Raw genomic sequence first — 12805 nt, 5'->3', positions numbered from 1 at the left:
CCTCCCTCATTTTTATGATACCAAAAATCTAAGATAAAAACAATAAGAAAGGTCATTCATTAAAAATGCAAAGTTCTACGGTAGAAAGAACTCAAAGGAAGAGAGATTAGTGTAGGAATGACTTGTGTATTGTTACTGTAAAAAGAGCCAAAATAAGATTTTTTTTGTATTGGCAATTTGGCACTTGCCAAATGTCCGTGTGCTATATTGACCATTACCGATACTACAACCAGTTGTACAGAACAATATAATGTATCAGTTGATGTATATAAAGAAAAAAGATTATTAAAAAATATATTAAAAAAATGTAATTTTTTTTTTTTATAAAAAATTACAATCCAAACATAAATTATATTCAAACTTATTCGATGATTTATCTAGTTATGCTCGACAATTATCACATTTTAACCCAAAATCATCAAGAATTTTGGTCCAATAACTTCCCAAAGATAGGAAGTAAAGCATCATTAGGACTGACTGGCAACTACTGCACACATTGAGAATCAATTGACCAAATACATATTTCAAAGACGGTGACCTAGAAGACCCATTGTTCAAAAATTACAGAGAGAGAGAGAGTAAAAGAAATAAAGGAAACGTAAACTAATTGTTAAATGGCGAAAAAGATATTTTTTTACCTGGATAACATTAAAAGGTAAGAGAAAAGTATTAACAGCGCAAAATTAATACTTTCTAAGGATAAAATCGATATTTCTTCTTAATAATAACTGCTCACTTTGCTTGTGGTGATTAATTTTCAATATTGTTGAATTCAGTATTTTAAGAGAACTTTAATAACCAAAAAAAAATTATAACAGGACTCCTAGAGAAAAAGAAGAAATGTAAAAAACCATAGACAAACAGGTTCTATAGCCCATGCTGGACCAGAATTTCCGCCTAAACAAAATTTTGGCGTCCCCAACGACCTCGTATCCACGCAACAACTGTCTTAAAAGAAACGAAATGTCCGAAAAATATGCCAAAAACAAACAACAAAAAAGTGCAGTGCTGTTCAGCTACTATACTCGAGACTCTTGTTTCCTAATCTTCTTAACCACCTCACCAAAAATAACTCTAATCCCTCAAGCTGGAAGAAACAAAAAAATTAAAATAAAATGAAATAAAAGCAATCCCATATCTGGAAATCTTGCGAGAATATAGAGTTTTAAATGAAGGGGTGCTGAAGGTGAAAATGGAGGCAGCTGAGGCAGAGTTGGAGCGAAGAAGCAAGTTCTTGAACAGCTTAATACTGAAGAAGAAAGCTGTGGAGCAAAAAGAGCAGCATGAACGATTGAATGTACGTTTGAGAGCTTCTGATATGGCGGTGTCTTTGCAGAACCACGCCTTTAATTGCGCTAGAAACAATCTTGACTCCATGCCTAAAGGGAAGCTGGATAGTAAACGCCTTGCTCTTTCTCTCAAGAAGGTATAACAGCTACTGCACAAACTACATACTTGTAGTAGTACTAATTTTTTAGCTTCTGGTCTCTAGATTGTTCAATCTTTTGGATTTTCTTTGATGAACCTTGATTTTTTGTAGTTTCTTGGTATAAAAATTTGTGGGACTTTTATTTGCTTGTTTGAGTTTACAGAGCAAGGGGGTACTGATTTTATTCATGTTATCTGCTTAATCTATTAATAAGGCTCGTTTTTAGATTGCTCTCTCTCTCTCTGGTGCAATTATGGTAAATTTGATGCATCGAAAATGAATCCTCTTTCTTCTTTTTTTTTCCTTTGGAGTACATGACATTGGGAAGGATATTAGGGTGCTGTGATGGAATAATTAGAGTCAACAGTGACATATTGCTTTGGTGAGGGGTGGCCTTAGCATATAAGCTACCCTTAGCTCACTGCAAAGAAATGATTGATTGCTGGCACCCTTACTAGATACCTAGAATTCTTTATTTATAATTGTGTATTTTTCTCTTAATTGGACTACATTGTGCCAATATGTTCTTTTTTGGTTCTCCAAAGATTCTTGATGACTTTACTTAATGACATCGTGCCAAAGATTCTTTTTTTGTTAAGGGAATGCTTTACTTTATATATTTATCTTGCTGTTGCTGGTCTGATTGATTGCTAATATCTAAGGGCAGAATCAATAGAAAACTCGTATTTTCAACTTTGGTTCGTATCTGGCTGCTTTTCTTGGATACTTGATTATTCTGGTTAGTTTAACATGGTGATTGCTCGGTGTTAATGCAACATCTAGATCACTGTCCTCCTCCCTGTTTATATTTGTGGCAATATGGTTTTTGGACCACGTTTGTTATCGCATTTGAGATTATACTTTGCAGGCTGTACATTTGACACTATATACTGCAAGTGAAATGTCTTTTGACATAATATGAGGAAATTTCATTGGGCAGTGAGTTATGTTTTCCAAAATGTGCAGCTTGCATTTCAAATTTCGAAATTTGTGTTATTTGCGCCTAAAGAATATCTGGAATTACTTTAAAAACTATATATATGTGTATATCGTTTGGCTGTGTAGTCTTCATTTTCTGAGCTTCATCATTCTTGTTGAGTTCTTTGCTTTCATGTTTCAAATTTATTGAAAGGAAAATATAAGCATGCTTTTTTGAGCCAATCCTGCTGTTTGGTATCAGCAATAAGTTATGTTGATGGTTGTATTTCCTATGAAAATCGAGAGTTAGTTTCATTGCTATTGCTGAATCTCTTTGCCAAAGGACTAAAATCCTGCTGGTAAAGTTTTTAGAGGATTGATTACTTCCGAGCTTTTTTTTTTTGGGGTAAGTACTTCCAACCATATTTCTCTTTTGCCAGCATTGTTTCCTTTTTTTCTTTTTTTTTAGCTCATAAGGTGTTTATTTACCCTGTATTTACTTCTTTTTACAAGTATTGGTACAAGCTGCTATGTGCTGTAATACATCATTGTCGTTTCATGAACTTGACAAGTTATAGGCAGGCCAATCTGAAGAAAAATTTAACTATCTAAATTGAAGCAGGAGAATTGACGTGACATCGGCAAAGGAAGTCTTAATAAGATCACATATTGCACAGTTTTGCTAATTGGTAATAGGGACCGTGCATCCTTAATGGAACCATTCCACCTCAAGTTTCTGTACCTGTAACTCAATGACTTTCTATTATCTTTGTTAATTTTTTTGCTATCCTTCTGGCAATATGTTTGGGGTGTCATTTTGGCCAGTAAAATTAGCCTTGAAGGACTCTTTTTTTTTTTTTACCATTTTCTTGGGTTTCCATTCTTTTAAGTCAAATAAATGGGGAATCAAACTGAGTCTTGTTTGATTGACCAACAGTGCAGAGGGAAGCAGTTGGTAATAATGATACGGCCTCCCAAACCCTTCTTCTAGGTGATGTTCATGATTGTGCCCTTTGCAGGGTGTAGCATGTGCAATTTGGCATCTTAGATCATTTCTTGAAAATAACATCTCAGGAACTATGATTCAGACAGCAAACACTTGATCTGAAATGATGGATGGCGTACCTCATTTTATCATCATTAGATGCAATGAGCCCTTGATGCCCATCTTTGTTGGTCTCAACTTAATTATGTCTTCGTTTTGTTTACTTTTGTGTACTCCTTGTTAATAAGGATATACTGAAGCCTCTCAAATTATTCTCTCGACTCAAATGTATTACTCAGTATGCATGTCTAATAAGAACTAAATATTTTCATGTGAGGGACTTTTTGAGTCCAAATATAGATCATCATAGAATGTCAATTTTCATGTTGCATGTTTCATTGTAGCAAAAACATATTAGAGTATGAGGACTTTGTCTTCTGTCTTGTATTGTACAGCTCGAACTTCATATAATCAGGGTCTAAAAAAATTCGGTAGAATTATGTTAGTATGTTAGCAATTATCTTCCTATATGATCACGGGAAGGTTTTCTTTATTCGGCCAGCTTCATAGTCTGAAACCTTAAGCTTGACATAGAATTTTTTTTAGGGATGTTTCTTAAAGATACCTTGGTAACTCTGATACTCCACTTCTTATTCCTGCAACTAATTCCAATGTTCGTCCAGAGGTAATTATGGTAGAATCAAGACTAGATTGCTTATATCCCTCCCTTTTTATTTCAACGATATGTCTCATGAGAATGCATTGTTTTTACAGTCGTACAATTTCATATGGTAGACAACTTCGGACTACTGGATAATGGTTTGTGTATTGGCCTTAACAGGAATTTGATTCAACATATGGTCCGGCTTGGCATTGCATTGTTGGAACAAGCTTTGGCTCATACGTGACACATTCCACTGGAGGTTTTTTGTATTTCTCAATCGATAAGGTCTACGTTCTTCTGTTCAAGACTGCTGTTGAACCATTAGACCGTTGAAACTCATGGTTATATTATACTCTGTAATTGCAAAGATCTTGAATCCTGAATGCCTTTTGAAACTGAGAACCTTATGTACAAAGCTGAAGGGAAAAAGAAAAACAAAAAAGAAGAAGAAAGAAATGGACAATATGTAATTCTTCTCTGCCTTCGTTTCTGTGTTGTATCTGATAACTGACCTATTGAAAAGAGGAAAAGGAGGAAAATGTAGTGTTTTTAACTATCCTTTAAAGTCCATAGGATTAATTGCAGAAGTTTGAATGTTTCATGAATTCTTGAAGTAGAATCTTGAAGATGAACAATCCAGCAGTTAGACATACTGTCTAAAGCACTTCATCAACTCCACAATTCTGGTTGATGACCAAAAGTAACAATTTATGTGTACTGCATTTTCTGCTCGTAGAAAGAGATATATTTTTCATCCGATCAAAATATTTCGCATATGAAAAGTCTGTTGCGAGTTTCTGATGTTCAAACATGTTCCTCCTTGGAATCTCAAATAAGCTAGGATTATAAATCTGGAGATATTGACGTCCTAGTTACAAAGGTGTATGGCATGGCAAGAATCTAAAATCGATATATAATTGCTAAATATTTGGTAATTCAACAGAGATTTAATCTAATTTTTTTTTTTTATTTGGGAGCAAATTATAGAGAATTAATTCTTCTAAAAATGAAGGAGCCAAACACAGCCTAACTGGGATACTCGACAAATTTTCTCAACCAAGCAATTTAGGACACGTAAAGTTCCTCCTTCAAGTACTCTTTTCTTCAGCCTTCTTCTACATCATCTTCTTCTTGTCTGGACTTAATTTAGGAGTTCGAAAAGATAACGAAGCCTTGTCCTTCATCCTTTAAAACCTGGCCTTTCCGTCAACTGATGAGTTTGTACCAGCTTCACATATGGAAGAGAACTTAGTGCAAGATGCCTCAGATACTCCTCTCCAACAAGAAGGGATGCCCCATGAAGTTCTATTTCTTGTCTTGTCTTATCTTCCTCTATATGAACTTCTTGTTATGGCTCAAGTCTGCAGATCAGTAAAAGAAGTTCTTACCTATGATATCTTGCCATGGCTGAATATGGTGGTGGGAAAGCCATTGAACAAGCGTTTCAACGATGTCCATCTGCTCAAAATTACCTCAAAAGCAGATGGTAGGCTAAAAACTCTGGCCTTGTTGAATTGCTCAAAGATTACAGACGAGGGGCTTCAGCAGGTCATAGCAAGAAATCCTTACATAACCAGAGTATATTCATGAACCCTTTTATTCTTTTGTCCGGTCTTTGTCATCCTTTAGTGGGAACAGGAGATATAGTAATAAAAAATAATTTCATCTTCCTCCACGATGCATGTTCTTTCTATTTGATTCTTCTTTATGTTATTGTTCAAAGTAACTACCTTTGTTTTAGGGGATGGAAATCGATAAGGTATGGTTTTAGTTGGACTAGATAAACTTTGTTGGTCTGTGATGTGAAGCTATGTTGGCATAGTTAAGGACTAAAGCTAAGCTCTAGAAAAGCCTGCTGTCTCAGTTCTTCCCTTTTTCTCAGCTCTGGTTACCAGCTTGCACCAGCTTAAGCCCCAGTGGAGTGATTGAAGCAGTGAAGCTGCTTACCAAAAATAAGCACAGATTAAAGAGCCTAAGGATCAACGGCATCTATAATTTGAAGAAAGAAGATCTTGAAATACTACACTGTCTAATTGATGATGAAAGCCACCCATGGCAGAAGAAAGGATTGAACTTCTATCATGAGTACAAAGCGTTTTCAACATTTAAACATTCATATCCTCCTATTGATGTGGAAATATGCCCAAAATGTAAAGAAGCAAGAGTGGTTTTTGACTGCCCTAGAGATTCTTGCAAAAGTATGAGGCAGCAGCAGAAGCTTGAGTGCAGGGGATGCCAACACTGCATCCTAAGGTGTGAAGAATGTGGTATGTGTATCAAAGATGAAGATCCAGTAGAGGCAGCTTGTGTGGATGTATTATGTTTAGGCTGCTGGCTTCAGCTACCAAAATGTAGTTTTTGCAACAAACCTTACTGTAGCCAACATGCAGATCAAAAGTGCAGCCTAGTAGGCTCTTCAGGATTTGTATGTATAGATTGTCATGCAAGATTTATAGAGAATTAATCATCACAAGGGCACTAGAACTTTTAGCAATCAGATGAAATGTGTTAACTGTTACGGATTAGACTTGCATCTGAGAACTCCCACTCATTTGTTTGGTTGATTATAAGCATCACATCTACTGCATAATACCTCCACAGACTTTGAATTCTCTACCAAAAAGTCGTTACTTTCATATATTGGTTATATTTACCACTGATGCAACATTCCCATTGCTTATTGTAAATTCGTCACCTAAATGCAATTTAAGAGTAAAATTAACAACTACGAAACAAAGAAAGGTCAAATCCAACAAGTGCCATTATAAACTTGACCACTCGAAACAATTTGCAGCAAAGGAGACATCTCAATGTCATTTACTTCTACCAACCTTCTGCCCAATAAAAAAGAAAAGATGATACAAGACAATATGAAGAGTCGAGACAACTCTATGCAAATTCATTTTCAGGTTAAAAGAATACAATCCTTGAGTACAAATTGACTCTAATCTAACCTAATTACATCAATGGTTCGAAATAATCCCAAAGCCTTCTTTGTACATGTTAATGTACCACTCACCTCAAAGCAACTTGCCAGCTATATAATCCAAGCAGATCCCAATGCCAACCCTAGCTCAATTCAGATGACCAAAATTGGGTGTGGCAGAAGTTGTAGCAGTTTTCCACCCAAAGGTTTCTCAAGTGTCAACGTAGTTCAAAAGCAGCAAAAAGTAAGAGATCAATGTTTTACAAGAAAGCAACACCCCAGAGCATAAGACCAAGTGTTATGGAGTTAAAAAGGACACCTTTCTCGTTTAAATATTGTGAATGGCAGCCAGATACCGTGGAGTTCGACGATGGAGCTAGAGAGGTGCCATTTGTGGTGGTCCTATTCCTCCCACCACTTCATAACAAACAAAGAAGAAAAACACAAACTCTCAGATGAAGCTTTTGGACATAAATAACAGAATATGGATGGCAATACAGAGATAGTAGACTAACTCAAAAACCATAGTTACAAACTCAATGCTTCATACCTTCCTGGAAATATACATGAATTATGACCTGCACAAGCAGAACGAACATTAGTATTTGATAATGCAACAAATGATGTTACAAGCAAGGAGTATAAGCATTTAATCTACACGAGTGCATAGAGCATTTAACTACAAGATTCTTTATTTAAAGTTGAAGAAATCAGTCTTGGTATGTTTTCTTTCTTCGTCTTTGTACTCAGTAAATACATTCACCAATGACTTCACTAACTTCTCCAAGCTGCGATTTAGAGTCGTCCAATAGCTGATTATGCAAAAACCTTAATTCAGATGAAGGTATGCATAAAATGCAAAGCCAAGAACCCCCAATCAAAGAAAAAGTACGACTTTTACTCCATTTGCATCTGTGCTTACAGGGAGAAGAAAAGAAATCTCCCGTTGAAATGCCATTTCATAGCTATTGATTAATTTTTTTTAGTTGTTTCTTTATGGCACCTCACAATCTCAGTAACTAAGATAACAAAGTGTCAAAAGTCTCTTCGTAAACCAAGTCAATGCATAACAATATATTTATTACTTACTGGGATCCGAGGTTGTGACGGTGGCAACCCCATTGAAGTCACAAGTTCCATCTGTCATACCCATCTTGTGATAATAGGCATCAAAAGCATATGATGCATGTGCTACCACAGTATCCGGATCATAACATGGATTTCCTTGCATTAACGGATTGCAATCCACTTTTCCAGGGCCACAAGCCCAATCGAGGGCTGCTTGCAGCAACTTCTTATCAGCTCCTTCCTTCGCAACACAGTAAGTCTGATTCGTGGTGTCATTTGCAAGAACAGTCCCAGAACCTGTCAAGTGTAGGATATAAACAGGTACACCATTGGCATTAAAAAGTCCCCAGTTCTTCTCTGAAATAGACCCTGGTCTCAGATCTTCATTGTATAGCTCATAGATGTAGGTGCTCAGTGCAATCCCAGGGTGTTTTGGAGTCCCTGTGTTGTTAAGAACATGCCTGATAAGGTTACTATTGTAAGTATTAGCATTATCTAGAGTGGCATCTGGCTCAGAAGAGTCACCCTTTGAAGGCCAACCAGATTCAGTGATTATTATGGGAATATTGGTGAAGTTCAGATAGGACATGGCAAAATATGCTGCATCCACTACTGCATCAAAAACATTAGTATAGTGCAGAAGAGTGTTACGGTCAACAGCTTCCTTGGTCGGAGGAAGAGGACGAAACAAAGCATAGTCTAACGGGATTGCACCATTTGATTGTACATAATCATAATATGGGTAAACGTTGAGCATAAGGAAGGAGCCAGTAGACTGCAAAAACTTGAGCAAGGGAACCATGACTGGCTCCAAGGTGCGGTTGAAAAATGCTTGAGAAGGTGGGAATGAATCAAGAATAATGGAAGAAGAGTGCGGGGTGGATACTTTTATCTGGGAAGCAAGATTAGAAGCAACTAGGGCAGACTGGATGAAATTCATTGCAGAGACCAGGACTGGGGCAGCATTTGGAAGGGTTGTCAGAACTTCAGATCCAACAGCTATAGCAGTGATGTTGGTAGCAGGAATATGGGCAATAACATTTCGGGAAACCCAATTGGCTGCTGTGGCATTTGACTGTCCAATTCCCAACAGTTGATCATTTGGTACTGATACAGTTACACGAATTCCAGTATTAGCAAGTGCGAGTAACATAGCTCTGTCAGCATCATACAACCTGACATGCCGGATTTGCTGAGCCTTGAGAAGGGCCACAACCTGAGTTGGGTCAGGCATGTCAGACAGGTCTGTACCTATATTTACACCAATGAAACCATCTGGAGGACAAGGACCCAAAAAACAATAAGATGTTTAGCAAAGGCATTGGCTGAGCAAGAGTTGGAGCATAAATTATTCTAATTCTCAGAGGAACTACAACGAACATGAGTGTCATAAAGAATTGAAACCAAATACCATCTTAGACTGCATAGTTAATATAATTCAAAAATTTGAAATTCAGGAAATCAGAGCAAGTTTTTCTGCTTCATATACAAGAACAATCAATCTGCTATATAAAGCACCTGATTCATGACTGTTTAGGGAGACACAAATGATCATTGACTCAGCAAAGCCCCTCATAAGAACCAGTCACTTTAAATTAGTTGCCTCTTGCATCATCATTGCATCCTATCATTCTAAAATTCTAAAAAGACCCCTGGCAAAAAATGAAGTAAATGAAATTTAGCAAACAATCAGCAATCAGCATCAGATAGAATTATTGGTTTTGGGTTCATAGCACTAGGGCCTCTATTAACTGAATCTGCTGGTGAAGGGGCACAGTGAGTTGCAGGGCAGAATCAAGAGGAAGAAGAGAAAAAGATTGTGAGAAATTAAATGTATAAATTAAATCAAGGCAACAAACCAAAGGGCTATTACTTCCATCGTAATCATCTTAACTGTAAGGTATCACGCAGTCTTTACGGAAACTATAGTTGAAACCAATTGTGGTTTTGTCATTTGCTAAACCAATGACATCAAAGATCCTCCTCAAGTTCAAGCAATTTTGCAGTCCAGCTATTCAATAGTCTTGATTACAAATATGATAGATAACAATAGAAGAGTTCAACTCTAAATCAATATGGAACAAACTACCAATTTTTGCTGGGTAAGGACACTCAAAATTAGCTATACTACAAAGCACAAACAAGATTGGTGGGCAGCGATAGCCCCATCGCCTTCAAGATTTCGGATATGTATTCACTATAAGATTTTGTAACAAAAACAGGGCCATAAGGAAGTAGATAAAGACACAAGGAAATATGTATCTTTAATCCCTGTATTCAATTGTCATTATCATAAATTGCAAAATGTTGCTGGTTATTCAAATTGCTAAACTTACACCTACAAAGATATGTTATCTTGTTCTTTTATTTGTCAACTTCTCTTTTTCATTAATCACTTGTTTCTCCAACAGGTATGCTTTTACAATTAGGTTAAAGCTTCAAATATATGCCACTGCCACATGTTCTCTCTTATAGGAGCCCACAATGGCCTTCCACACCACCAGAGGTCATAATCGGTAGGAAACAGACAATGCTAACTAATTGATACAAAGCCTCTCTGCAAGAATATTGGTCCAGCATGCTACTGCTGAAAATTTTTTAGGAATCAAATTTCTCGCGGAAGAAAAAGTAGCTTCTATAAAAAGCCAGAGTAGATTCTTACTGTAATAATATTACTCCATGGATATTTAAAGACTAGAAAATTTTTCAAAGCACCTTCTGTAAGATCTAAACAAGCATAGAAAGAAGTACATGCATGGAAAAACTGTCAGATAAATGATGGGCACATATAATATAAAATATTGCATCACAACATTGTCAGCTTGTCACATGTAGACATGTTAAACATCAAGCAAGAAAATGACAATAATATTCTTTAAAAAATTTGTTGGAACTTAATGGAAGAAATCGTCCTCCAATATAACTTTTTCTTTTTCTGTGGCAGCAGGAGTATCTTAAAGAAAAACCTACATGAGCTGGGCCGCAATAGCTTAGGTTCTGTAGATGGTCCAGCTCAGATTGAGGGCTTCACCAAAAATTTAAAAAAAAAAAAAATCCACAGAAAAGACCCTACTTTGGGAAGAACAAAGAAAAGATTCTCTCTTTCTCTAGAAAAGTCCCTATTTTCAGCGTAGAAACAGCCACTTTGTCAAGAAAAATGCTTATTAGAATTGCTTACCTCAAACAAAATTCAAAGCTTACGCTAATCAACTTTTGCACTTTTTTCTAGCTGATATAAAATCTTTCTTCTCAACTTTACGCTATATTCCTAACACCTTTACCTTAACCAAGACACATCCTTTTGGTAAAGGGTCTCACTCCCGCATACAAGCATATTGCGCACAGGGAAAAAAAAAACTAAAACTAGAACAGCATAATATTGCTACTGAAAAAACTAAAACTGCAACGTGAAAACAAAATGAAAAAGAAACTATCCCAGCTTGAAATGAGCTAAAACAAAACAGCCTGGAAAAAATACAAGCTGAAGACCACCACTAGAGTAGTGCATGAAGCAATCAATACCAAGTAAAGAGTTAGTTTTTCAGCCAAAAAAATGTAAAAAATGAGCCGAGAGATGGAAAAGATGAAAGACTAGGGAAAAAAATACAGTGGAACTAACGTAGGAAGAAGGAAAGACACTAACCTTCAGCAGCAGCAGCACCAGCAGCTGAAACAGCAGAAATTAGTAAAAGAAGAAGAAGAAAAGATTGGCCCTTTATTAATTTCATTTTATTCAACCCAAAAGTTTCAATCTTGGGATGACACATGAGCCCCCTAAAGCATAGAACTGAAGAAAATGAAGGTTACTATTTCGAGGTGACTGAAACGTCTGATAGAGTGAAAGGGTCCGCTCTGCTCTGCTGAAAGGAGGTGAGGGTTGTGCAAGAGAGAAGGGCAGGACGAGGGGGAACCAATTTGGTTTTAAATTTATTTTTTAGCTATTTGTTTTGGACAGATCAAGATTTTATGTCAGAGATCCGATGGCTGAGATTAAATATGTCTTATGACTCAGGTTCTTTTTTTTTTTTTATCAAAATATGACTCAGGCTCAGCAGATGGAAATATGACTCAAGCATGACTATCCTGTTTGGCTTGGAGGACCGCTGGCTTGGAGGACCGCAAGAGTAAAGTACTTTTGGATTTTGCATTTGACGGGTTTTACTTTAAACCCCTGTCTGTCTGAATGGCAGGGTGTGGGGTATGGGTTTTCCGAGCCACACGGTTATTTGTAGGTTTTGCTTAAGTTTTGAGGATGTTTCGTGATGAAATGATTGACCAGTTTGCCTCCTGCACCTTTGATTGTGGACTAGGACGTTTGACCAAACTTCCATGGTGATATGAATGCTTTTTTTTTTTTTTTTTCCGACACAGGGGTGTCCGGGTCAATCCTTACGGGGCCCAACTAATTCCCTGCGGCCCGGACCCGGCGCCCCTATCCCCTGATATGAATGCTTAATGTACAAGTATTTAGGAGACATTAAAAGGCAAAAATTAGATTTGTTTATAACGAAAGATTACATTAGAAAAGTTGGGAAAAAATTGGTTTAAGTGAAGTTAAAGGTATGAAAAACAACACTAAATCAAGAAAAAATTGCATCCTTTTTTTTCACTTTCTTTCTTTCTACAACAAAATCGAAATAAAAAATAATATATATAGTGCATATCATGTCAAATAGATGATTAAAGAACAAATTCCTTTAAAAGATAAATAAACACACAACAAAACCCAAACAAATACAAAAAAGAGGGCATAAAAATGTTGACCCCGATAGTAAATTATTTGAGATAATTTTGTGAAAAAATATTGTAGTACTT

The 12805-nt window shown here is 36.5% G+C and overlaps 3 protein-coding genes across 4 annotated transcripts; 2 read left to right on the top strand and 1 right to left on the bottom strand.

Annotated features, from left to right (window-relative positions):
• Positions 1-997: 997 nt before the first annotated feature.
• Positions 998-4552, top strand: LOC113718773 (uncharacterized). The gene is made up of 2 exons (XM_027243688.2): positions 998-1426; positions 4174-4552. Exons 1-2 carry the CDS (start codon positions 1193-1195, stop codon positions 4327-4329), a joined length of 390 nt encoding a protein of 129 aa, XP_027099489.1. The 5' UTR covers positions 998-1192; the 3' UTR covers positions 4330-4552.
• A 552-nt stretch (positions 4553-5104) lies between these two features.
• LOC113719684 (F-box protein SKIP28-like) lies at positions 5105-6490 on the top strand. The gene is made up of 2 exons (XM_027244956.2): positions 5105-5574; positions 5879-6490. The coding sequence occupies exons 1-2, from the start codon at positions 5233-5235 to the stop codon at positions 6458-6460; spliced, it is 924 nt and encodes a 307-aa protein (XP_027100757.2). The 5' UTR covers positions 5105-5232; the 3' UTR covers positions 6461-6490.
• Positions 6491-6737: 247 nt separating this feature from the next.
• Positions 6738-11966, bottom strand: LOC113719682 (glucan endo-1,3-beta-glucosidase 3). Of its 2 annotated transcripts, XM_027244954.2 has the most exons (5): positions 11634-11966; positions 9509-9642; positions 8012-9265; positions 7473-7500; positions 6738-7339 (listed from the first exon to the last, which is right to left on the bottom strand). In XM_027244954.2, the coding sequence occupies exons 2-5, from the start codon at positions 9564-9566 to the stop codon at positions 7183-7185; spliced, it is 1497 nt and encodes a 498-aa protein (XP_027100755.1). In that variant the 5' UTR covers positions 9567-9642; positions 11634-11966; the 3' UTR covers positions 6738-7182. The 2 variants fall into 2 exon arrangements, with proteins under 2 accessions (XP_027100755.1, XP_027100754.1); XM_027244953.2 differs by lacking the exon at positions 9509-9642 and having other exon boundaries at positions 11634-11963.
• Between the last annotated feature and the right edge of the window lie 839 nt (positions 11967-12805).

The sequence above is a fragment of the Coffea arabica genome, chromosome 11e (genome assembly GCF_036785885.1).
Source record: "Coffea arabica cultivar ET-39 chromosome 11e, Coffea Arabica ET-39 HiFi, whole genome shotgun sequence".
NCBI classification, from domain to species: Eukaryota; Viridiplantae; Streptophyta; class Magnoliopsida; order Gentianales; family Rubiaceae; genus Coffea; species Coffea arabica.
Note: the sequence above shows the minus strand (reverse complement) of the source record. Positions and strands in the feature narration are given on the sequence as shown.